The sequence below is a fragment of the Oncorhynchus nerka genome, linkage group LG27 (assembly GCF_034236695.1).
Source record: "Oncorhynchus nerka isolate Pitt River linkage group LG27, Oner_Uvic_2.0, whole genome shotgun sequence".
Classification (NCBI taxonomy): Eukaryota; Metazoa; Chordata; class Actinopteri; order Salmoniformes; family Salmonidae; genus Oncorhynchus; species Oncorhynchus nerka.
Genome location: NC_088422.1, coordinates 7816913 through 7843685, shown reverse-complemented (window position 1 = coordinate 7843685; position 26773 = coordinate 7816913). Strand labels below are relative to the sequence as shown.

Sequence of the window (26773 nt, the reverse complement as noted above, 5' to 3'; positions counted from 1 at the left end):
CATACAGACGGAGACCCTGAACGTCCCGAACTACAAAGAGGGTGAAGGAAGAACAACAAACATGGCTTCCGTTCGTACCGTCTAACCGAATCATAACGATGGGGTGCTTCCCGGGATCCGTGGTGGGCCGTCCCTTCCCCTGAACCCTAACATAACCTTAATTTAATGTAACCCTTTTGAATTCCAACTTCAATGTGGGGGTATGGACGTCCCAAAGAGCCCTGATTGCACGGGCCATATATGTGCCCCTCGGAACCAAAGTTACCTTTCGTTGTTTCTAAACGAGACGAATTGAATGAAGGACACCCGTAGAAACCAAATATGGCAACCTGCACGAGGATTGTAAAAGGTCAGTTCCACAAACTGTTTTTTTTTTGTCTGTTCTCATGCAATTCAACTATTACAAAAACATATCGACATATATCAAAACTTGCCAATACATTGCCGGCTTAGTTCTTAGCTGCCGACTCGGGCCAGTAGCTAAATAGCGAGGTTAGATTTTTAGCAAGTTCTAGTGTCTTAGCTACTATCGCCAGTATATGATTAACTAACCAGTTGTGTTGTTTTTACGCTTACATCGCGTCCATAAATGTACCACTGTGCGCTAACTCATTTTCTAGTGTGGTTAACTGACCTGCCCAGCAGTGTCTATGCTGGTGGGCGTGATGACACAATCAATGTCTGACATTGTATCTACGAGTACGACTTGTTTTGAATACGATTTCTGTAATTTTTTCTTCTTCACCTAACGTTACTATGCAAACCTTTTGGATATGTTGATTTCACGTTTCTAAGTTGGATAAACTTCACAGATTGTCGGGTGAAATGCGTCTATACTTTAAACAATCAATCAGCAATCAAGGCTGTATCACAACCGCCGTGATTTGGGGTCTCATAGGGCGGCGTCGTCCTGGTTTGGCCAGTGTATGTCGTCATTGTACATAAGAATTTGTTCTTAACTAATTGCCTGGTTAGAAAAACATACAATTAACTGGACAGCTGAAACGTCCAGTGGTGGAAAAGGTACCAAATGTTCATTTTTGAGTAAAAGTAAAGATGGTGATAACTGACCTGATATCTCCAGCTGACTGGTTGACCAGGGAAGGTAACTGACCTGATATCTCCAGCTGACCAGGGAAGGTAACTGACCTGATATCTCCAGCTGACTGGTTGACCAGGGAAGGTAACTGACCTGATATCTCCAGCTGACCAGGGAAGGTAACTGACCTGATATCTCCAGCTGACTGGTTGACCAGGGAAGGTAACTGACCTGATATCTCTGACTGACTGACCGACTAGGGAAGGTAACTGACCTGATATCTCCAGCTGACTGCTGACCAGGGAAGGTAACTGACCTGATAACTCCAGCTGACCAGGGAAGGTAACTGACCTGATATCTCCAACTGACTGCTGACCAGGGAAGGTAACTGACCTGATATCTCCAGCTGACCAGGGAAGGTAACTGACCTGATATCTCCAGCTGACCAGGGAAGGTAACTGACCTGATATCTCCAGCTGACTAGGGAAGGGCAGTGTATCTTTTGACCGGGGGAAAGTATTCAGACGTTGGGAAAGTATTCAGACCCTTTGACTTTTTCCACAAAAAAAGTCAAGCGGCAGGGTAGCCTGAATACTTTCCCAACGGTAAAAAGTCACACTGCCCCGAGCTGGAGATATCAGGTCAGTTACCTTCCCTGGTCAGCTGGAGATATCAGGTCAGTTACCTTCCCTAGTCAGCTGGAGATATCAGGTCAGTTACCATTGGACTTGTAACCGGAAGGTTGCAAGTTCAAACCCCCGAGCTGACAAGGTACAAATCTGTCGTTCTGCCCCTGAACAGGCAGTTAACCCACTGTTCCTAGGCCGTCATTGAAAATAAGAATTTGTTCTTAACTGACTTGCCTGGTAAGCTATACTGTTACACTGGCAATACTTAATACTTAAGAACATCCAATAGTCAAAGGTATATGAAATACAGATCGAATAGAGATAAATAGTCCTATAATTCATATAATAACTACAACCTAAAACTTCTTACCTGGGAATATTGAAGACTCATGTTAAAAGGAACCATCAGCTTTCATATGTTCTCATGTTCTGAGCAAGGAACTGAAACGTTAGCTTTCTTACATGGCACATATGGCACTTTTACTTTCTTCTCCAACACTTTGTTTTTTCATTATTTAAACCAAATTGAACATGTTTCATTATTTATTTGAGGCTAAATAGATTTTATTGATGTATTATATGAAGTTAAAAATAAGTGTTCATTCAGTATTGTTGTAATTGTCATTATTACAAATAGATAAATAAAAACCGTCCGATTAATTGATATCGCCTTTTTTTTTTTTGATCCTCCAATAATCGGTATTGGCGTTGAAAAATCAGAGAACATCTAGTCGACAGTGCATGTTAGATCAAAAACCAAGTCATGGGGTCGAAGGAATTGTCCGTAGAGGTCCGAGAGAGAAATTTCTGCAACATCGAAAGCCCCCAAGAACACAGTGGCCTCCATCATTCTTAATGGAAGAAGTTTGGAACCACCAAAACTCTTCCTAGAGCTGGCCGCCTGGCCAAACTGAGCAATAGGTTGAGAAGTTCCTTGGTCAGGGAGGTGAACAAGAACCCGATGGTCACTCTGACAGAGCTCCAGAGTTCCTCTGTGGAGATGGGAGAACCTTCCAGAAGGACAAAAGGCACCTAAAGGACTTTGAACATGACAAACAAGATTCTCTGGTCTGATGAAACCAAGATTGAACTCTTTTGCCTGAATGCCATGCGTCACATCTGGAGGACACCTGACACCTTCCCTACTGTGAAGCATGGTGGTGGCTGTGGGGATGTTTTTCAGCCTAAGGGACTGGGAGACTAGTCAGGATCGAGGGAAAGATGAATGGAGAAAAGTACAGAGAGAGCACACAGCCAAGACAACGCAGGAGTGGCTTCGGGACAAGTCTCAATGTCCTTGTGTGGCCCAGCCAGAGCCCGGACTTTAACCCGATTGAACATCTCTGGAGAGGCCTGAAAATAGCTGTGCAGCGACGCTCCCCACCCATCCTGACAGAGCTTGAGAGGATCTGCAGAGAAGAATGGGAGAAACTCCCCAAATACAGGTGTGCCAAGTTTCTAACATCCAAGAAGACTTGATGCTGTAATCGCTGCTTGAACAAATTACTGAATAAAGTACTTATGTAAATGTCTGAGTACTTATGTACATGTCTGAGTACTTATGTAAATGTCTGAGTACTTATGTACATGTCTGAGTACTTATGTACATGTCTGAGTACTTATGTAAATGTCTGAGTACTTATGTACATGTCTGAGTACTTATGTACATGTCTGAGTACTTATGTACATGTCTGAGTACTTATGTAAATGTCTGAGTACTTATGTACATGTCTGAGTACTTATGTACATGTCTGAGTACTTATGTACATGTCTGAGTACTTATGTACATGTCTGAGTACTTATGTACATGTCTGAGTACTTATGTACATGTCTGAGTACTTATGTACATGTCTGAGGACTTATGTACATGTCTGAGGACTTATGTACATGTCTGAGTACTTATGTAAATGTCTGAGTACTTATGTACATGTCTGAGTACTTATGTACATGTCTGAGTACTTATGTACATGTCTGAGTACTTATGTACATGTCTGAGTACTTATGTACATGTCTGAGTACTTATGTACATGTCTGAGGACTTATGTACATGTCTGAGTACTTATGTACATGTCTGAGTACTTATGTACATGTCTGAGTACTTATGTACATGTCTGAGTACTTATGTAAATGTTGTATTTCAGTTTAGTATTTTTAATGCATTTGCAAAAATGTCTAAACCTGTTTTTGCTTTGTCATTATGGGGTATTGTATGTAGATTGAGAGTTGAAACGATTTGATCAACTTTAGAATAAGGCTGTAATGTAACAAAATGTGGAAAAAGTACAGGGGTCTGAATACTTTCCGAATGCATTGTACCTATGGAAGGTTTCCTTCAAACCATAAGAGGTGCTGTCAAAGTTATTGACTTGAAATGGATTTACCCTCAAGTGAAAGTCACACAGTGAAATACTACTTGAGTAAAAGTAGTTGGTTTTAAATGTACTTAAGTATCAAAAGTATAAATCATTTCAAATTCCTTATTTTAAACAATGTATGCTTTTCTTGTTTTTATTAGCGGATAGCCAGGGGCGTACTTAAACATTTACAACAAATGATTTGTGTTTAGTGAATACGCCAGATCAGAGTCAGTAGAGATGACCAGGGATATTCTCTGTTTAGTGAGTCCTCCAGATCAGAGGCAGTAGGGATGACCAGGGATGTTCTCTGTTTAGTGAGTCCAACAGATCAGAGGCAGTGGGGATGACCAGGGATGTTCTCTGTTTAGTGAGTCCTCCAGATCAGAGGCAGTAGGGATGACCAGGGATGTTCTCTGTTTAGTGAGTCCTCCAGATCAGAGGCTAGTAGGGATGACCAGGGATGTTCTCTGTTTAGTGAGTCCTCCAGATCAGAGGCAGTAGGGATGACCAGGGATGTTCTCTGTTTAGTGAGTCCTCCAGATCAGAGGCAGTAGGGATGACCAGGGATGTTCTCTGTTTAGTGAGTCCTCCAGAACAGAGGCAGTAGGGATGACCATGGAAGTTCTCTTGATAAGTGTGTGAATTGGACCATTGTCTTTCTTCTAAGCATTCGAAATGTAACGAGTACTTTTGGCTGTCAGGTAAAATGTATGGAGTGAAAAGTACATTATTTTCTTTAGGAATGTGGTGACGTAAAAGTTGTGAAATATTAACGGTGAAGTACAGATACTACCTAAAGATGGAATCCACAGTCTATGAAAAATGGCGCCACTGGCTGCCCCACCACCGTTGTTATTGTTTGTGTTGCCGAGCAACAAAGGAAGGGCCTGCAGCATGGTGGGGGGGACATTGCTGTGCATATTGTGCTCTTTTATCGTGCTTAGATGTCTGAGGGAGAAATAAAACTGTTTGTTTGCGTTAACTCCTTTGTTGTAATATTGTACATTTAATGTGGTTGATTCACCATTAAGGATTCCAGCTCGAAGTGGTTCTTCAAAGTATTTTAATCTAGTTACACCTCTGGAAAATGAATTTAGTGGTGATGATCAAGCTGACTTGCTATGTGGTTGGTTTTCTCTTAGTTTTAGCAGGAGGCCAAAGACATCTCCTGGTGGCTGGTGGTCCAACATATACGAGTGTTTCTCCGGTTGCACTCAGACATCTTCCTGTTAGGACCTATGCTGCCGTGAAGTAAGTCATTTACACACACACACACACACACACATCGAATCTTCTCCGTTCACAGAGTCAGGTGGAACATAAAACGTGTTGTTTGCTGAATGAGCATTTACACATAGGCAGGCATGCATTTATCTTAGACATTATTATTCACCATCAGACAAAAAAAAACACAAACATATTTAATCTCTACAGGGAGTCCTTTGAGATGAAACATCTATTTTTACAAGAGCGCCCTTTATACAGCCGTGTACAACATTTTTGAGAATGACACATTCATTTCCACAGTTTGCTGCTTCAGTGTCTTTAGATATTTTTGTCAGATGTTACTATTGAATACTGAAGTATAATTACAAGCATTTCATAAGTGTCAAATGCTTTTATTGACAATTACATGAAGTTTGTTATTTCAAACATATTTTTCTCTCTACAGGACATTTAAAAAAGACAAAAAAGATGAGAAAGAGAAAGAAGAGAAGAGAGAGCGGAAGCCGATAGACAACACAGGTCGTCACAAACCGTACGGGCTGACTGCGTGGGCGCCGGTGGATGACGTGTATGTGACCAGGTTCTACCCCAAGCCGGTGTACGAGACCGCGGTGGCCGTGGACATGCTGAAGGGTTTCCAGACGCTGGACTACACAACTATGGACCAGCCTGTTTATATCAACCTCAAGTTGGACATGAAGCTGGAGAAGAAGGTACGGACGAGCAAAATAGAACAGATTTAGAACTATAGAACAGATATAGAACAGATTTAGAACTATAGAACAGATTTAGAACTATAGAACAGATTTAGAACTATAGAACAGATATAGAACAGATTTAGAACTATAGAACAGATTTAGAACTATAGAACAGATATAGAACAGATTTGGAACTATAGAACAGATTTAGAACTATAGAACAGATATAGAACAGATTTAGAACTATAGAACAGATTTAGAACTATAGAACAGATTTAGAACTATAGAACAGATTTAGAACTATAGAACAGATTTAGAACTATAGAACAGATTTAGAACTATAGAACAGATATAGAACAGATTTAGAACTATAGAACAGATTTAGAACTATAGAACAGATTTAGAACTATAGAACAGATATAGAACCGATTTAGAACTATAGAACAGATATAGAACAGATTTGGAACTATAGAACAGATTTGGAACTATAGAACAGATATAGAACAGATTTAGAACTATAGAACAGATTTAGAACTATAGAACAGATTTAGAACTATAGAACAGATTTAGAACTATAGAACAGATTTAGAACTATAGAACAGATTTAGAACTATAGAACAGATTTAGAACTATAGAACAGATTTAGAACTATAGAACAGATTTTTAAAATGTTTTTTTTTGTTCTTATCTTCGGAGAAAAGAAATGCTGTCACTACCTCGCTTTTTAAGCAACTGTTCGTGAACAGTGTAGCAGATCAAGACTGAAGATGTGAAGATATTCATCAACCCTTGATAGGATAGTGGTGAAGTTTGCTTCAAAAATAAAATTAAACTTATTGTCCTAACAAGGGGTGTTGAATATCTTCAAGGAATTCCTCTCGCTTGTTTTGTCTTCTGAATTTGTTTTGTCTTCTGAACTCCAGTCTAGCTGTGGTTATGGCAGAGCTGATGCCTGCAGGGAACGATGAAACCAGATTCATATAGAAAGAGAGAGTTTGGCCAATGCTGTGTCTGTCTGAACGTTCAGAGAGTACCACTTGTAGAAATGTAGGGTTATGGAGTCAAAGCCCAGGTGTTGACCCTGTAGAAATGTAGGGTTATGGAGTCAAAGCCCAGGTGTTGATCCTGTAGAAATGTAGGGTTATGGAGTCAAAGCCCAGGTGTTTATCCTGTAGAAATGCTGAGGGTTATGGAGTCAAAGACCTGGTGTTGATCCTGTAGAAATGGAGGGTTATGCAGTCAAAGCCCAGGTGTTGATCCCGTAGAAATGGAGGGTTATGGAGTCAAAGCCCAGGTGTTGATCCTGTAGAAATGCTGAGGGTTATGGAGTCAAAGCCCAGGTGTTGATCCTGTAGAAATGCTGAGGGTTATGGAGTCAAAGCCCAGGTGTTGATCCTGTAGAAATGCTGAGGGTTATGGAGTCAAAGCCCAGTTGTTGATCCTGTAGAAATGCTGAGGATTATGGAGTCAATGCCCAGGTGTTGATCCTGTAGAAATGCTGAGGGTTATGGAGTCAAAGCCCAGGTGTTGATCCTGTAGAAATGCTGAGGGTTATGGAGTCAAAGCCCAGGTGTTGATCCTGTAGAAATGGAGGGTTATGGAGTCAAAGCCCAGGTGTTGATCCTGTAGAAATGCTGAGGGTTATGGAGTCAAAGCCCAGGTGTTGATCCTGTAGAAATACTGAGGGTTATGGAGTCAAAGCCCAGGTGTTGATCCTGTAGAAATGCTGAGGGTTATGGAGTCAAAGCCCAGGTGTTAATCCTGTAGAAATGCTGAGGGTTATGGAGTCAAAGCCCAGGTGTTAATCCTGTAGAAATGCTGAGGGTTATGGAGTCAATGCCCTGGTGTTGATCCTGTAGAAATGCTGAGGGTTATGCAGTCAAAGCCCAGGTGTTGATCCTGTAGAAATGCTGAGGGTTATGGAGTCAAAGCCCAGGTGTTGATCCTGTAGAAATGCTGAGGGTTATGGAGTCAATGCCCAGGTGTTGATCCTGTAGAAATGGAGGGTTATGGAGTCAAAGCCCAGGTGTTGATCCTGTAGAAATGCTGAGGGTTATGGAGTCAAAGCCCAGGTGTTGATCCTGTAGAAATGCTGAGGGTTATGGAGTCAAAGCCCAGGTGTTGATCCTGTAGAAATGCTGAGGGTTATGGAGTCAAAGCCCAGGTGTTGATCCTGTAGAAATGCTGAGGGTTATGGAGTCAAAGCCCAGGTGTTGATCCTGTAGAAATGGAGGGTTATGGAGTCAAAGCCCAGGTGTTGATCCTGTAGAAATGCTGAGGGTTATGGAGTCAAAGCCCAGGTGTTGATCCTGTAGAAATGGAGGGTTATGGAGTCAAAGCCCAGGTGTTAATCCTGTAGAAATGGAGGGTTATGGAGTCAAAGCCCAGGTGTTGATCCTGTAGAAATGCTGAGGGAGACATGAAGCGGCCCTACATACAAGAGTGAACAAAAACTCCTCCCAGTCGACTGATAGTCACAAGAAACGCCTACATGAAGTGATTTCTGCCAAATGTGGCAACACAAGCGGCAGGGTAGCCTAGTGGTTAGAGCGTTGGACTAGTAACCGAAAGGTTGCAAGTTCAAATCCCCGAGCTGACAAGGTACAAATCTGTCGTTCTGCCCCTGAACAAGCAGTTAACCCACTGTTCCTAGGCCGTCATTGAAAATAAGAATTTGTTCTTAACTGACTTGCCTAGTTAAATAAAGGTAAAAAAAAAAAAAAGCTATTGAAGTGGTTTCTGGGCAACACAAGCTATTGAAGTGGTTTCTGGGCAACACAAGCTATTGAAGTGATTTCTAGGGGCAACACAAGCTATTGAAGTGATTTCTGGGGGCAACACAAGCTATTGAAGTGATTTCTAGGGGCAACACAGGCTATTGAAGTGGTTTCTGGGGCAACACAAGCTATTGAAGTGGTTTCTGGGCAACACAAGCTATTGAAGTGATTTCTGGGGCAACACAAGCTATTGAAGTGATTTCTGGGGCAACACAAGCTATTGAAGTGGTTTCTGTGGCAACACAAGCTATTGAAGTGATTTCTGGGGCAACACAAGCTATTGAAGTGATTTCTGGGGCAACACAAGCTATTGAAGTGGGTTGTACTCATTTTTTTCTGCACAAGGACATTTCATTTCTGTAGAATTTTGTTAAATAAATGGTTGCAGATATAATTAGAGTGTTATTTGTTGTATTCAGGGTACCTTTCTCTGTCAGTGTTGAAATGATGATCACATATCCTCATGTCCAAAATGTGTATTTTATTTTTTTACACAACTTTTCAGGGGTTGCAGGTACTTCCTCACAGTACTGTATCATTAATACAAAAGTCGAAAAATGTGTGTAACAATCATAGATTGAAATGCAGAATACATTCAGAGCCCCCAGAACTAAGATAAAACATTTTAACAGGGAGGAAAGTTAAAACGAAACCCAATTAAAGTGCAACCCAATTTTGGGTTGAGTTGTGTCTCAAATGCCACCCTGTTCCCTATATAGTCCACTACTTTAGACCAGAGCCCTATGGCACCCTGTTCCCTATATAGTGCACTACTTTCACCAGAGCCCTATGGCACCCTGTTCCCTATATAGTGCACTACTTTAGACCAGAGCCCTATGGCACCCTGTTCCCTATATAGTCCACTACTTTAGACCAGAGCCCTATGGCACCCTGTTCCCTATATAGTGCACTACTTTCACCAGAGCCCTATGGCACCCTGTTCCCTATATAGTGCACTACTGTAGACCAGAGCCCTATGGCACCCTGTTCCCTATATAGTGCACTACTTTAGACCAGAGCCCTATGGCACCCTGTTCCCTATATAGTGCACTACTTTCACCAGAGCCCTATGGCACCCTGTTCCCTATATAGTGCACTACTTTAGACCAGAGCCCTATGGCACCCTGTTCCCTATATAGTGCACTACTTTAGACCAGAGCCCTATGGCACCCTGTTCCCTATATAGTGCACTACTTTTGACCAGGGCCCTATAGACTCTGTTTAAAAGTAGTGCACTGTGTACTGGCTGGTGTGCCGTTTGGGAAGTACACTTTATGTTGTCATGGTGACCTATGTCTGGAAGTCTAGGAAGGTAAATATTGTTTAGTCAAATCCAGATTTCTTAATCTGTTATGCGCATATTTTTTAAAATTTTAATGTAGACTGAGTTCACAGCAGCACAAAGATGTACCATATTTACCTGCTTGGTTAGAAGCAGAACAAAGATGTACCATATTTACCTGCTTGGTTAGAAGCAGAACAAAGATGTACCATATTTACCTGCTTGGTTAGAAGCAGAACAAAGATGTACCATATTTACCTGCTCGGTTTGAATCTTCTCTTCCAGAAAAAAGTGGATCCCTTTGTCAGCACGGTTCATTTGCCTCATCCGTTCAAGACAGAAGTCAACAAAGTTGCGGTTTTCACAGAGGTAGATTATCGACTACTGTTTATACTTGATCATCTCCCTTTCGTCCTCACTAAAGACATTACATTGATAAATCTACTGTGTCTTCCTTGACGGACATTGATAAATCTACTGTGTCTTCCTTGACGGACATTGATAAATCTACTGTGTCTTCCTTGACGGACATTGATAAATCTACTGTGTCTTCCTTGACGGACATTGATAAATCTACTGTGTCTTCCTTGACGGACATTGATAAATCTACTGTGTCTTCCTTGACGGACATTGATAAATCTACTGTGTCTTCCTTGACGGACATTGATAAATCTACTGTGTCTTCCTTGACGGACATTGATAAATCTACTGTGTCTTCCTTGACGGACATTGATAAATCTACTGTGTCTTCCTTGACGGACATTGATAAATCTACTGTGTCTTCCTTGACGGACATTGATAAATCTACTGTGTCTTCCTTGACGGACATTGATAAATCTACTGTGTCTTCCTTGACGGACATTGATAAATCTACTGTGTCTTCCTTGACGGACATTGATAAATCTACTGTGTCTTCCTTGACGGACATTGATAAATCTACTGTGTCTTCCTTGACGGACATTGATAAATCTACTGTGTCTTCTTCCTTCCTTGACGGACATTGATAAATCTACATGTGACATTGATAAATCTACTGTGTCTTCCTTGACGGACATTGATAAATCTACTGTGTCTTCCTTGACGGACATTGATAAATCTACTGTGTCTTCCTTGACGGACATTGATAAATCTACTGTGTCTTCCTTGACGGACATTGATAAATCTACTGTGTCTTCCTTGACGGACATTGATAAATCTACTGTGTCTTCCTTGACGGACATTGATAAATCTACTGTGTCTTCCTTGACGGACATTGATAAATCTACTGTGTCTTCCTTGACGGACATTGATAAATCTTACTGTGTCTTCCTTGACGGACATTGATAAATCTACTGTGTCTTCCTTGACGGACATTGATAAATCTACTGTGTCTTCCTTGACGGACATTGATAAATCTACTGTGTCTTCCTTGACGGACATTGATAAATCTATTGATAAATCTACTGTGTCTTCCTTGACGGACATTGATAAATCTACTGTGTCTTCCTTGACGGACATTGATAAATCTACTGTGTCTTCCTTGACGGACATTGATAAATCTACTGTGTCTTCCTTGACGGACATTGATAAATCTACTGTGTCTTCCTTGACGGACATTGATAAATCTACTGTGTCTTCCTTGACGGACATTGATAAATCTACTGTGTCTTCCTTGACGGACATTGATAAATCTACTGTGTCTTCCTTGACGGACATTGATAAATCTACTGTGTCTTCCTTGACGGACATTGATAAATCTACTGTGTCTTCCTTGACGGACATTGATAAATCTACTGTGTCTTCCTTGACGGACATTGATAAATCTACTGTGTCTTCCTTGACGGACATTGATAAATCTACTGTGTCTTCGGACATTGATAAATCTTGACGGACATTGATAAATCTACTGTGCCTTCCTTGACGGACATTGATAAATCTACTGTGTCTTCCTTGACGGACATTGATAAATCTACTGTGTCTTCCTTGACGGACATTGATAAATCTACTGTGTCTTCCTTGACGGACATTGATAAATCTACTGTGTCTTCCTTGACGGACATTGATAAATCTACTGTGTCTTCCTTGACGGACATTGATAAATCTACTGTGTCTTCCTTGACGGACATTGATAAATCTACTGTGTCTTCCTTGACGGACATTGATAAATCTACTGTGTCTTCCTTGACGGACATTGATAAATCTACTGTGTCTTCCTTGACGGACATTGATAAATCTACTGTGTCTTCCTTGACGGACATTGCTGAAGTTCCTCCTAAAGTCATTAAAAAATATATATTTTTAATCGATCATTCTATTGAAATTATTTTTCGTTGAGCTGGCGGTGATTTATGAAAATACACGATCTGTATGTCAACTAGCATGTTTCTGTATGTCAACTAGCATGTTTCTGTATGTCAACTAGCATGTTTCTGTATGTCAACTAGCATGTTTCTGTATGTCAACTAGCATGTTTCTGTATGTCAACTAGCATGTTTCTGTATGTCAACTAGCATGTTTCTGTATGTCAACCAGCATGTTTCTGTATGTCAACCAGCATGTTTCTGTATGTCAACCAGCATGTTTCTGTATGTCAACTAGCATGTTTCTGTATGTCAACTAGCATGTTTCTGTATGTCAACCAGCATGTTTCTGTATGTCAACTGGCATGTTTCAGTAAAAAGAGGCTTCGAGGCTCCTCTGTGTGCCACAGTAAGAAAGTATCGCTAGCAACATCAAGGTTGTGGGTTCAATTCCCACATTGCGCAAACAAAACATGTATGCAGTCACTGTACTGTAAGCCTCTGCTAAATGACATATTATATCTCTATAATTTATTATTCAGGGGGTCAATATCTGCTTAATGACATATTATATCTCTATAATTTATTATACTCGGCAGGGGGTGAATTCTTAGTTAAAATAAACACACTTAACGTAACGTTCCATGACACTTGCACTTCACGGTACATTTACAGCAGCTGTATCCTGCGCACATCACGAATCCACTGTGATTGTTCCCAAGATGCTAGAGTTACCTTCATAGACCCCCCCCCCCCCATGTCAGGATAGGTCCCATGCATTGTGCTCATCCGATATTACTGTGAAAATAAATGACACCGTATCTATTATGTCTATTTCTGTACAGAATCCTGATCAAGTTAAAGTAGCCCAGGAGAACGGAGCTGCGTTTGTGGGAGGGGCCGACCTTGTGCAGAAAGTGAGGTTCACAAGTCTGTCTCTCTCTGTCTCTGCGTGTGTGTGTCTCTCTCTCTCTCTCTCTCTCTCTCTCTCTCTGTGTCTCTGTCTGTCTCTCTGTGTCTCTGTCTGTCTCTCTGTGTCTCTGTCTGTCTCTCTGTGTCTCTCTCTGTGTCTGTGTGTCTCTGTCTCTCTCTGTCTCTGTGTGTCTCTCTCTCTCTGTCCTCCACCACCCCCTACACACACATTAGTTTTAGTTAATGCCTCAACCCGTTGTCCTTAATGATTGTAGATCTTAGATGATGAAGTGGATGCAGATTTCTACGTAGCGGTCCCAGACATGATCTCCAAACTACTGCCGCTGAAGAACAAACTGCGCAAGAAGTTCCCGAAGAACAAGAGAGGTAGGTCCCAGTAACCAATCAAATTGTATTTGCGTATATATTCCTCTTTACGAAAGTCCTTTACAGTAACCCGCCTTAGATCCCCCAAAGAGCAATCCGAAGCACAGTGGCAAAGAAACTCCCTGGAAGAAAGAAACGTAGAGGAAATATTAACAAAAATACATACTGTAACAAATTGCCTGAATCGATGCGATTCAATGATACATTTTAGTTTCTAACATTCATTTGTACCACAGTTATTTTATTATCTTATGAACCACTGCTAGTTTGATGGTTGTAGCCATCCTTAAATATCATTCATGTTAGCAAAAATGTTTTTAAATCGAACACATTTCTCTAGAATAGGCTAACGTACTTATCGTAATGAACGCTGTCAACAAAATGCCTGCGGTAAGTGGTCGGTATTTTCTGTTTTTAAGCCCCCCAGCTTTACTTGAGAGGAACCAGGCTCAGAGATGTAGAATTAGGAGTACATGACAAGCATATTTCTCTCTCTGTCTGTCTTTCTCTGTCTGTCTTTCTCTGTCTGTCTTTCTCTGTCTGTCTTTCTCTGTCTTTCTCTGTCTCTCTCTGTCTCTCTCTGTCTCTCTCTGTCTCTCTCTGGCTCTCTCTCGCTCTCTCTCGCTGTCTCTCGCTCTCTCTGTCTCTCGCTCTCTCTGTCTCTCTCTGTCTCTCTGTCTCTCTCGCTCTCTCTGTCTCTCTCGCTCTCTCTGTCTCTCGCTCTCTCTGTCTCTCGCTCTCTCTGTCTCTCGCTCTCTCTGTCTCTCGCTCTCTCTGTCTCTCGCTCTCTCTGTCTCTCTGTCTCTCGCTCTCTCTGTCTCTCTGTCTCACTCTGTCTCACTGTTTCAGGGTCGGTTGGAGTCGACATTCCCAAGATGCTGGAGTTGTTCAAGACTGGCCATGAGTATGCAGTGGAGAAGGACGCTGTCATCACTAGAGTAGGAACGGTAAGTCTGAAGGAACGCTGTCATCACTAGAGTAGGAACGCTGTCATCACTAGAGTAGGAACGGTAAGTCTGAAGGAACGCTGTCATCACTAGAGTAGGAACGGTAAGTCTGAAGGAACGCTGTCATCACTAGAGTAGGAACGGTAAGTCTGAAGGACGCTGTCATCACTAGAGTAGGAAACCTGTCATCACTAGAGTAGGAACGCTGTCATCACTAGAGTAGGAACGGTAAGTCTGAAGGAACGCTGTCATCACTAGAGTAGGAACGGTAAGTCTGAAGGACGCTGTCATCACTAGAGTAGGAAACCTGTCATCACTAGAGTAGGAACGCTGTCATCACTAGAGTAGGAACGGTAAGTCTGAAGGAACGCTGTCATCACTAGAGTAGGAACGGTAAGTCTGAAGGACGCTGTCATCACTAGAGTAGGAACGGTAAGTCTGAAGGAACACTGTCATCACTAGAGTAGGAACGGTGTCATCACTAGAGTAGGAACGGTAAGTCTGAAGGAACGCTGTCATCACTAGAGTAGGAACGGTAAGTCTGAAGGAACGCTGTCATCACTAGAGTAGGAACGGTAAGTCTGAAGGAACGCTGTCATCACTAGAGTAGGAACGCTAAGTCTGAAGGACGCTGTCATCACTAGAGTAGGAACGGTGTCATCACTAGAGTAGGAACGGTAAGTCTGAAGGAACGCTGTCATCACTAGAGTAGGAACTGTGTCATCACTAGAGTAGGAACGGTAAGTCTGAAGGAACGCTGTCATCACTAGAGTAGGAACGGTAAGTCTGAAGGAACGCTGTCATCACTAGAGTAGGAACGGTAAGTCTGAAGGAACGCTGTCATCACTAGAGTAGGAACGCTAAGTCTGAAGGACGCTGTCATCACTAGAGTAGGAACGGTAAGTCTGAAGGAACGCTGTCATCACTAGAGTAGGAACGGTGTCATCACTAGAGTAGGAACGGTAAGTCTGAAGGAACGCTGTCATCACTAGAGTAGGAAACCTGTCATCACTAGAGTAGGAACGGTGTCATCACTAGAGTAGGAACGGTGTCATCACTAGAGTAGGAACGGTGTCATCACTAGAGTAGGAACGGTAAGTCTGAAGTCGTTGGGAGCAGTGTTGATAACTCCTCAGTAAGAAAAGTAGCTATTGGCGAAAAAGAAAGGAAATTCACATGAGCACCACAATGCTCTACCAAGGTGTCCCAGTACACAGCGTTGACCTACTACCGTAGCTATGTTGGTCTATTGTAATTCCAACAATGTGTAAGGCAGGTTTCTTAGGATTCAAACCTTCTCGAACAGCCTCACTCATAGAGGAGGTGCTTCCAACATCATACTCTTCAGAGGAATAGTGGGCTTTACGGTGTCCTGCTATTCAAATTGTGTATATGTATATATTTAAAGTACCAGTCAAAAGTTTGGACACCTACTCATTCAAGTTTTTAATTATTATTATTTTTAATTTTTTTTTACATTGTAGAATAACAACACATGGAATCATGTGTCAAACAAATCAACATATATTTTAGTTTCTTCAAAGTAGCCACCCTTTTTTTTGGTTACTACATGACTCCATATGTGTTATTTCATAGTTGTCATATCTTCACTATTATAATACAATGTAGAATCATAGTAGAAATAACTAAAAACCCTGGATTGAGTAGGTGTGTCCAAACTTTGACTGGTTGTGTGTGTGTGTGTGTGTGTGTGTGCGTGTGTACATATCTCAGTGGGCTGTATGTATTTTTGGATATAGGCCTGTTGTAAATGTGTATTACAGTAGCGTCACCATCTTTTATTGCAAAAGTAAATACAAACAGCTTTTAGCCCCATATCCCTCTGACAGAGGTAATGAACTGCCTATTGATCAGCTTTTAGCCCCATATCCCTCTGACAGAGGTAATGAACTGCCTATTGATCAGCTTTTAGCCCCATATCCCTCTGACAGAGGTAATGAACTGCATATTGATCAGCTTTTAGCCCCATATCCCTCTGACAGAGGTAATGAACTGCATATTGATCAGCTTTTGGCCCCATATCCCACTGACAGAGGTAATGAACTGCCTATTGATCAGCTTTTAGCCCCATATCCCTCAGAGGTAATGAACTGCCTATTGATCAGCTTTTAGCCCCATATCCCTCAGAGGTAATGAACTGCCTATTGATCAGCTTTTAGCCCCATATCCCTCTCTGACAGAGGTAATGAACTGCCTATTGATCAGCTTTTAGCCCCATATCCCTCTGACAGAGGTAATGAACTGCCTATTGATCAGCTTTTAGCCCCATATCCCTCAGAGGTAATGAACTGCCTATTGATCAGCTTTTAGCCCCATATCCCTCTGACAGAGGTAATGAACTGCCTATTGATCAGCTTTTAGCCCCATATCCCTCTGACAGAGGTAATGAACTGCCTATTGATCAGCTTTTAGCTCCATATCCCTCTGACAGAGGTAATGAACTGCCTATTGATCAGCTTTTAGCCCCATATCCCTCTGACAGAGGTAATGAACTGCCTATTGATCAGCTTTTAGCCCCATATCCCTCTGACAGAGGTAATGAACTGTCTATTGATCAGCTTTTAGCTCCATATCCCTCTGACAGAGGTAATGAACTGCCTATTGATCAGCTTTTAGCTCCATATCCCTCTCTGACAGAGGTAATGAACTGCCTATTGATCAGCTTTTAGCTCCATATCCCTCTGACAGAGGTAATGAACTGCCTATTGATCAGCTTTTGGCCCCATATCCCTCTGACAGAGGTAATGAACTGCCTATTGATCAGCTTTTAGCTCCATATCCCTCAGAGGTAATGAACTGCCTATTGATCAGCTTTTAGCTCCATATCCCTCTGACAGAGGTAATGAACTGCCTATTGATCAGCTTTTAGCCCCATATCCCTCTGACAGAGGTAATGAACTGCCTATTGATCAGCTTTTAGCCCCATATCCTTCTGACAGAGGTAATGAACTGCCTATTGATCAGCTTTTAGCCCCATATCCCTCTGACAGAGGTAATGAACTGTCTATTGATCAGCTTTTAGCTCCATATCCCTCTGACAGAGGTAATGAACTGCCTATTGATCAGCTTTTGGCCCCATATCCCTCTGACAGAGGTAATGAACTGCCTATTGATCAGCTTTTAGCCCCATATCCCTCAGAGGTAATGAACTGCCTATTGATCAGCTTTTAGCTCCATATCCCTCTGACAGAGGTAATGAACTGCATATTGATCAGCTTTTAGCCCCATATCCCTCTCTGACAGAGGTAATGAACTGCCTATTGATCAGCTTTTAGCCCCATATCCCTCAGAGGTAATGAACTGCCTATTGATCAGCTTTTAGCCCCATATCCCTCTGACAGAGGTAATGAACTGTCTATTGATCAGCTTTTAGCTCCATATCCCTCTGACAGAGGTAATGAACTGCCTATTGATCAGCTTTTAGCCCCATATCCCTCTCTGACAGAGGTAATGAACTGTCTATTGATCAGCTTTTAGCTCCATATCCCTCAGAGGTAATGAACTGCATATTGATCAGCTTTTAGCCCCATATCCCTCTGACAGAGGTAATGAACTGCCTATTGTTCAGCTTTTAGCTCCATATCCCTCAGAGGTAATGAACTGCATATTGATCAGCTTTTAGCCCCATATCCCTCTCTGACAGAGGTAATGAACTGCCTGTTGATCAGCTTTTAGCCCCATATCCCTCTGACAGAGGTAATGAACTGCCTATTGATCAGCTTTTAGCTCCATATCCCTCTGACAGAGGTAATGAACTGCCTATTGATCAGCTTTTAGCTCCATATCCCTCTGACAGAGGTAATGAACTGTCTATTGATCAGCTTTTAGCTCCATATCCCTCTGACAGAGGTAATGAACTGTCTATTGATCAGCTTTTAGCTCCATATCCCTCTGACAGAGGTAATGAACTGTCTATTGATCAGCTTTTAGCTCCATATCCCTCAGAGGTAATGAACTGCCTATTGATCAGCTTTTGGCCCCATATCCCTCTGACAGAGGTAATGAACTGCCTATTGATCAGCTTTTAGCCCCATATCCCTCTGACAGAGGTAATGAACTGCCTATTGATCAGCTTTTAGCCCCATATCCCTCTAACAGAGGTAATGAACTGCCTATTGATCAGCTTTTAGCCCCATATCCCTCAGAGGTAATGAACTGCCTATTGATCAGCTTTTAGCCCCATATCCCTCTGACAGAGGTAATGAACTGCCTATTGATCAGTTTTTAGCCCCATATCCCTCTGATAGAGGTAATGAACTGTCTATTGATCAGCTTTTAGCCCCATATCCCTCTGACAGAGGTAATGAACTGCCTATTGATCAGCTTTTAGCTCCATATCCCACTGACAGAGGTAATGAACTGCCTATTGATCAGCTTTTAGCTCCATATCCCTCTGACAGAGGTAATGAACTGCCTATTGATCAGCTTTTAGCCCCATATCCCTCTGACAGAGGTAATGAACTGCCTATTGATCAGCTTTTAGTCCCATATCCCTCAGAGGTAATGAACTGCCTATTGATCAGCTTTTAGCTCCATATCCCTCTGACAGAGGTAATGAACTGCCTATTGATCAGCTTTTAGCTCCATATCCCTCAGAGGTAATGAACTGCCTATTGATCAGCTTTTAGCCCCATATCCCTCTGACAGAGGTAATGAACTGTCTATTGATCAGCTTTTAGCTCCATATCCCTCAGAGGTAATGAACTGCCTATTGATCAGCTTTTAGCCCCATATCCCTCTGACAGAGGTAATGAACTGCCTATTGATCAGCTTTTAGCCCCATATCCCTCTCTGACAGAGGTAATGAACTGCCTGTTGATCAGCTTTTAGCTCCATATCCCTCAGAGGTAATGAACTGCCTATTGATCAGCTTTTAGCCCCATATCCCTCTGACAGAGGTAATGAACTGTCTATTGATCAGCTTTTAGCCCCATATCCCTCTCTGACAGAGGTAATGAACTGCCTATTGATCAGCTTTTAGCCCCATATCCCTCTCTGTCAGAGGTAATGAACTGCCTGTTGATCAGCTTTTAGCTCCATATCCCACTGACAGAGGTAATGAACTGCCTATTGATCAGCTTTTAGCTCCATATCCCTCTGACAGAGGTAATGAACTGCCTATTGATCAGCTTTTAGCCCCATATCCCTCTGACAGAGGTAATGAACTGCCTATTGATCAGCTTTTAGCCCCATATCCCTCTGACAGAGGTAATGAACTGCCTATTGATCAGCTTTTAGCTCCATATCCCTCAGAGGTAATGAACTGCCTATTGATCAGCTTTTAGCCCCATATCCCTCTGACAGAGGTAATGAACTGTCTATTGATCAGCTTTTAGCTCCATATCCCTCTGACAGAGGTAATGAACTGCCTATTGATCAGCTTTTAGCTTCATATCCCTCAGAGGTAATGAACTGCCTATTGATCAGCTTTTAGCCCCATATCCCTCTCTGACAGAGGTAATGAACTGCATATTGATCAGCTTTTAGCTCCATATCCCTCTCTGACAGAGGTAATGAACTGCCTATTGATCAGCTTTTAGCCCCATATCCCTCTGACAGAGGTAATGAACTGCATATTGATCAGCTTTTAGCTCCATATCCCTCTGACAGAGGTAATGAACTGCCTATTGATCAGCTTTTAGCCCCATATCCCTCTGACAGAGGTAATGAACTGCCTATTGATCAGCTTTTAGCTCCATATCCCTCTGACAGAGGTAATGAACTGCCTATTGATCAGCTTTTAGCCCCATATCCCTCTGACAGAGGTAATGAACTGCCTATTGATCAGCTTTTAGCCCCATATCCCTCTGACAGAGGTAATGAACTGCCTATTGATCAGCTTTAGCTCCATATCCCTCTGACAGAGGTAATGAACTGCCTATTGATCAGCTTTTAGCTCCATATCCCTCTGACAGAGGTAATGAACTGCCTATTGATCAGCTTTTAGCCCCATATCCCTCTGACAGAGGTAATGAACTGCCTATTGATCAGCTTTTAGCTCCATATCCCTCTGACAGAGGTAATGAACTGCCTATTGATCAGCTTTTAGCTCCATATCCCTCTGACAGAGGTAATGAACTGCCTATTGATCAGCTTTTAGCCCCATATCCCTCTGACAGAGGTAATGAACTGCCTATTGATCAGCTTTTAGCCCCATATCCCTCTGACAGAGGTAATGAACTGCCTATTGATCAGCTTTTAGCCCCATATCCCTCTGACAGAGGTAATGAACTGCCTATTGATCAGCGCAATAATACAACAGGACCATGTTTACAAAAGAAGTGTTTCTGAGCCTATGTCAGTATTATATAGGTAAGCAGTTACAGGAATGAAGACAGGCTCTTTAGATATATATATATATCTGACTGACTGTGTCCAATACACTGTTATGTTGACAAAAAAATAAGTTTATAACAATTTAAAATACATCTCAATTACGTATTTATAAAATAAAGGTTTAAGGAAATAAAGACTGGTACCAGAACTACTACTAGAAAACGACTCACTCAGTCAGTCAAAGAAATAAAGGCTGGTACCAGAACTACTACTAGAAAACGACTCAGTCAAAGAAGTAAAGGCTGGTACCAGAACTACTACTAGAAAACGACTCATTCAGTCAGTCAAAGAAGTAAAGGCTGGTACCAGAACCACTACTAGAAAACGGCTCAGTCAGTCAAAGAAATAAAGGCTGGTACCAGAACTACTACTAGAAAACGACTCAGTCAGTCAAAGAAGTAAAGGCTGGTACCAGAACCACTACTAGAAAACGGATCAGTCAGTCAAAGAAGTAAAGGCTGGTACCAGAACCACTACTAGAAAACGACTCAGTCAGTCAAAGAAGTAAAGGCTGGTACCAGAACTACTACTAGAAAACGACTCACTCGGTCAAAGAAGTAAAGGCTGGTACCAGAACTACTACTAGAAAACGACTCAGTCAGTCAAAGAAGTAAAGGCTGGTACCAGAACCACTACTAGAAAACGACTCAGTCAGTCAAAGAAGTAAAGGCTGGTACCAGAACTACTACTAGAAAACGACTCACTCAGTCAAGCCTGATGGTCTTGCTTTTGTGTAGTATGGTTGTTATTTTAAAGCTTGAAATGGTAGAGGATGTTTTCGTGCAGGGTTGGCTAACTTTGATCGGGTTAAGGGCCATAAAAAAAACTTGTGAGGGGCCGCAGTGGCTCCTGGGTAAAATAGTTACATGCAGTCAGAGCCAGTCCATCCCTGTCTGTTAGTGTGTTGTGTGAAGAATCCACTGGTTTACCATGTATTCAGTACTAATCACATTATCTCGCTAATGGCAATGGATACGATGCTAAGCGTGGCAGCTGTCATTTCGCTGAGTCTACTCTTTAACAGAAGAAAATAAAAACTGCTTAACATTTTTCCTCCCCACAGCTGGACATGCCCAAGGAACAGCTTCTAGCCAACATGCAGACTGTCGTCGAGGATGTCTGCTCCCACCGGCCGGCTAGCTTCGGTACGTACCTACCATGATGATGTAGTAGTAGTACCTACCATGATGATGTAGTAGTAGTACCTACCATGATGATGTAGTAGTAGTACCTTACATGATGATGTAGTAGTAGTACCTACCATGATGATGTAGTAGTAGTACCTACCATGATGATGTAGTAGTAGTACCTACCATGATGATGTAGTAGTAGTACCTACCATGATGATGTAGTAGTAGTAGTACCTACCATGATGTAGTAGTACCTACCATGATGTAGTAGTAGTAGTACCTACCATGATGATGTAGTAGTAGTAGTACCTACCATGATGATGTAGTAGTAGTAGTACCTACCATGATGATGTAGTAGTAGTACCTACCATGATGATGTAGTAGTAGCACCTACCATGATGTAGTAGTAGTACCTACCATGATGTAGTAGTAGTACCTACCATGATGTAGTAGTAGTACCTACCATGATGTAGTAGTAGTACCTACCATGATGATGTAGTAGTAGTAGTACCTACCATGATGATGTAGTAGTAGTACCTACCATGATGATGTAGTAGTAGTACCTACCATGATGATGTAGTAGTAGCACCTACCAAGACCTTACAGTGAAATGCTGAATACAACAGGTGTAGTAGACCTAACAGTGAAATGCTGAATACAACCGGTGTAGTAGACCTTACAGTGAAATGCTGAATACAACAGGTGTAGTAGACCTAACAGTGAAATGCTGAATACAACAGGTGTAGTAGACCTTACAGTGAAATGCTGAATACAACAGGTGTAGTAGACCTTACAGTGAAATGCTGAATACAACAGGTGTAGTAGACCTTACAGTGAAATGCTGAATACAACAGGTGTAGTAGACCTTACAGTGAAATGCTGAATACAACAGGTGTAGTAGACCTTACAGTGAAATGCTGAATACAACAGGTGTAGTAGACCTTACAGTGAAATGCTGAATACAACAGGTGTAGTAGACCTTACAGTGAAATGCTGAATACAACAGGTGTAGTAGACCTTACAGTGAAATGCTGAATACAACAGGTGTAGTAGACCTTACAGTGAAATGCTGAATACAACAGGTGTAGTAGACCTCACAGTGAAATGCTTACAATCAGGTGTAGTAGACCTCACAGTGAAATGCTGAATACAACAGGTGTAGTAGACCTCACAGTGAAATGCTGAATACAACAGGTGTAGTAGACCTTACAGTGAAATGCTGAATACAACAGATGTAGTAGACCTTACAGTGAAATGCTGAATACAACAGGTGTAGTAGACCTAACAGTGAAATGCTGAATACAACAGGTGTAGTAGACCTAACAGTGAAATGCTGAATACAACAGGTGTAGTAGACCTAACAGTGAAATGCTGAATACAACAGGTGTAGTAGACCTTACAGTGAAATGCTGAATACAACAGGTGTAGTAGACCTAACAGTGAAATGCTGAATACAACAGGTGTAGTAGACCTTACAGTGAAATGCTGAATACAACAGGTGTAGTAGACCTAACAGTGAAATGCTGAATACAACAGGTGTAGTAGACCTAACAGTGAAATGCTGAATACAACAGGTGTAGTAGACCTAACAGTGAAATGCTGAATACAACAGGTGTAGTAGACCTTACAGTGAAATGCTGAATACAACAGGTGTAGTAGACCTAACAGTGAAATGCTGAATACAACAGGTGTAGTAGACCTAACAGTGAAATGCTGAATACAACAGGTGTAGTAGACCTTACAGTGAAATGCTGAATACAACAGGTGTAGTAGACCTAACAGTGAAATGCTGAATACAACAGGTGTAGTAGACCTTACAGTGAAATGCTGAATACAACAGGTGTAGTAGACCTAACAGTGAAATGCTGAATACAACAGGTGTAGTAGACCTTACAGTGAAATGCTGAATACAACAGGTGTAGTAGACCTAACAGTGAAATGCTGAATACAACAGGTGTAGTAGACCTTACAGTGAAATGCTGAATACAACAGGTGTAGTAGACCTTACAGTGAAATGCTGAATACAACAGGTGTAGTAGACCTTACAGTGAAATGCTGAATACAACAGATGTAGTAGACCTCACAGTGAAATGCTGAATACAACAGGTGTAGTAGACCTCACAGTGAAATGCTGAATACAACAGGTGTAGTAGACCTCACAGTGAAATGCTGAATACAACAGGTGTAGTAGACCTTACAGTGAAATGCTGAATACAACAGGTGTAGTAGACCTCACAGTGAAATACTGAATACAACAGGTGTAGTAGACCTTACAGTGAAATGCTGAATACAACAGGTGTAGTAGACCTTACAGTGAAATGCTGAATACAACAGGTGTAGTAGACCTTACAGTGAAATACTGAATACAACAGGTGTAGTAGACCTTACAGTGAAATGCTGAATACAACAGGTGTAGTAGACCTTACAGTGAAATGCTGAATACAACAGGTGTAGTAGACCTTACAGTGAAATACTGAATACAACAGGTGTAGTAGACCTTACAGTGAAATGCTGAATACAACAGGTGTAGTAGACCTTACAGTGAAATGCTTACTTACAGGCTCTAACCAATAGTGCAAAAATATGTATTAGGTGAACAATAGGTAGGTATAGAAAGAAAAACAACCGGTCTGAACCTATGGAATTGGCTCAAATTTCATTCATATGATTAAAATCCTATATGTCAATCCTTCAGCCATAGTTCTAACAGGCAATGATCTGCTCTCCAATCCATCAGCCATAGTTCTAACAGGCAATGATCTGCTCTCCAATCCATCAGCCATAGTTCTCAGGCAATGATCTGCTCTCCAATCCATCAGCCATAGTTCTAACAGGCAATGATCTGCTCTCCAATCCATCAGCCATAGTTCTAACAGGCAATGATCTGCTCTCCAATCCATCAGCCATATTTCTAACAGGCAATGATCTGCTCTCCAATCCATCAGCCATAGTTCTAACAGGCAATGATCTGCTCTCCAATCCATCAGCCACAGTTCTAACAGGAAATGATCTGCTCCGTTCAGCATCAGTTTACAATTGGCTCATTAATCCCCCTCCTCTCCCCTGTAACTATTCCCCAGGTCGTTGCTGCAAATGAGAACATGTTCTCAGTCCACTTACCTGGTAAAATAACGGATAAATAAATTTTAAAAATCACTAGAAGCAGCAGACAAGGCGATCCGATTTCTCCTCTGCTATTTTTAAAATCCATTGAACTCCTTTCCCAGGTAATTCGTGAATCGACAAAAACACCAATTTCCCTAAAATCTGCTAATCACATTTAAGTCATTTAGCAGACGCTCTTATCCAGAGCGACTTACAAATTGGTGCATTCACCTTATGACATCCAGTGGAACAGTAGTGCATCTAAATCTTTTAAGGGGGGGGGTGAGAGGGATTACTTTATCCTATCCTAGGTATTCCTTAAAGAGGTGGGGTTTCAGGTGTCTCCGGAAGGTGGTGATTGACTCCGCTGTCCTGGCGTCGTGAGGGAGTTTGTTCCACCATTGGGGGGCCAATCATGTCATCTCGTTATACATAGACGATATTTTTCTGTATCTCAATCGCTCCCAAACGCATTGAAGATCATAGATAAATTCAGCTATATCTCGAAGTTATAAAATTAACCATCCTAAATAGGTTTAGACATGATTCTCCCTTTCCCTGACTGAGTATATAGAGAAATATGGTGTTTCCTATTGCCCTGAAAGAGGTGGTCTCCACTGTTATATCCATTAAACAATGTAATATGGTGTCTCCTATTGCCCTGGAAGAGGTGGTCTCCACTGATATATCCCTTAAACAATGTAATATGGAGTCTCCTATTGCCCTGGAAGAGGTGGTCTCCACTGATATATCCCTTAAACAATGTAATATGGAGTCTCCTATTGCCCTGGAAGAGGTGGTCTCCACTGATATATCCCTTAAACAATGTAATATGGTGTCTTCTATTGTCCTGGAAGAGGTGGTCTCCACTGATATATCCATGATGTAATTCCCTACTTAGAACCCAGAAGACTAGTACAGCTGTCTATAGGTACATCTACATGGAACCCCCTACTTAGAACCCAGAAGACTAGTACAGCTGTATATAGGTACATCTACATGAAATTCCCTACTTAGTATTTTTATTATTTTGAAATGAAGGAACATTTTTAAGAGTGGTTAGAGGGACAGGAAAGGGGAAGGATCTCCCTCTGCTCCGGGGCGTATGTGGATCAGGGACGGCAGCACTACCAATAGACTAGACCTAGGCACCGTGCCAAGCTATATCTGACACCCCTTCTCTCTTCCCTTTGCCTCCGCAGGACATTTCGTAGAGCGAGCGATCGTCAGTAGTCAGTCGAGTGAAGCCTTGCTCTTTAAGAGTGAAGAACTCGTACAGAAAACCCCAACGAATAAGGATGCTTGAAGTGTTTCTTGTGATTTTATGTATTACTGACTGTGTATATTGTATTGAATAAAATATGATGATTATTATGGTTTTACTGACTGTCTTGTGGACATTTCATATTTAGAATTGACTTTTAAATCACTCTGGATAATATGTTCCCTGGTAAGGAATGTGATCTTGTGAGTAAAGGATTGTCGATGGAGACTACTAGATAATGTTCCCTGGTAAGGAATGTGATCTTGTGAGTAAAGGATTGTCCATGGAGACTACTAGATAATGTTCCCTGGTAAGGAATGTGATCTTGTGAGTAAAGCATGGTCGAATGAGACTACTAGATAATGTTCCCTGGTAAGGAATGT

General features: G+C 41.7%; 1 protein-coding gene across 1 annotated transcript; it reads left to right on the top strand.

The window, feature by feature from the left end:
- The first annotated feature begins 243 nt into the window (after positions 1-243).
- Positions 244-26508, top strand: LOC115121607 (large ribosomal subunit protein uL1m-like). The gene is made up of 9 exons (XM_065011351.1): positions 244-349; positions 5168-5276; positions 5698-5965; positions 10295-10378; positions 13134-13205; positions 13476-13587; positions 14437-14534; positions 21955-22036; positions 26329-26508. Exons 1-9 carry the CDS (start codon positions 322-324, stop codon positions 26430-26432), a joined length of 957 nt encoding a protein of 318 aa, XP_064867423.1. The 5' UTR covers positions 244-321; the 3' UTR covers positions 26433-26508.
- The last annotated feature ends 265 nt before the right edge of the window (positions 26509-26773 follow it).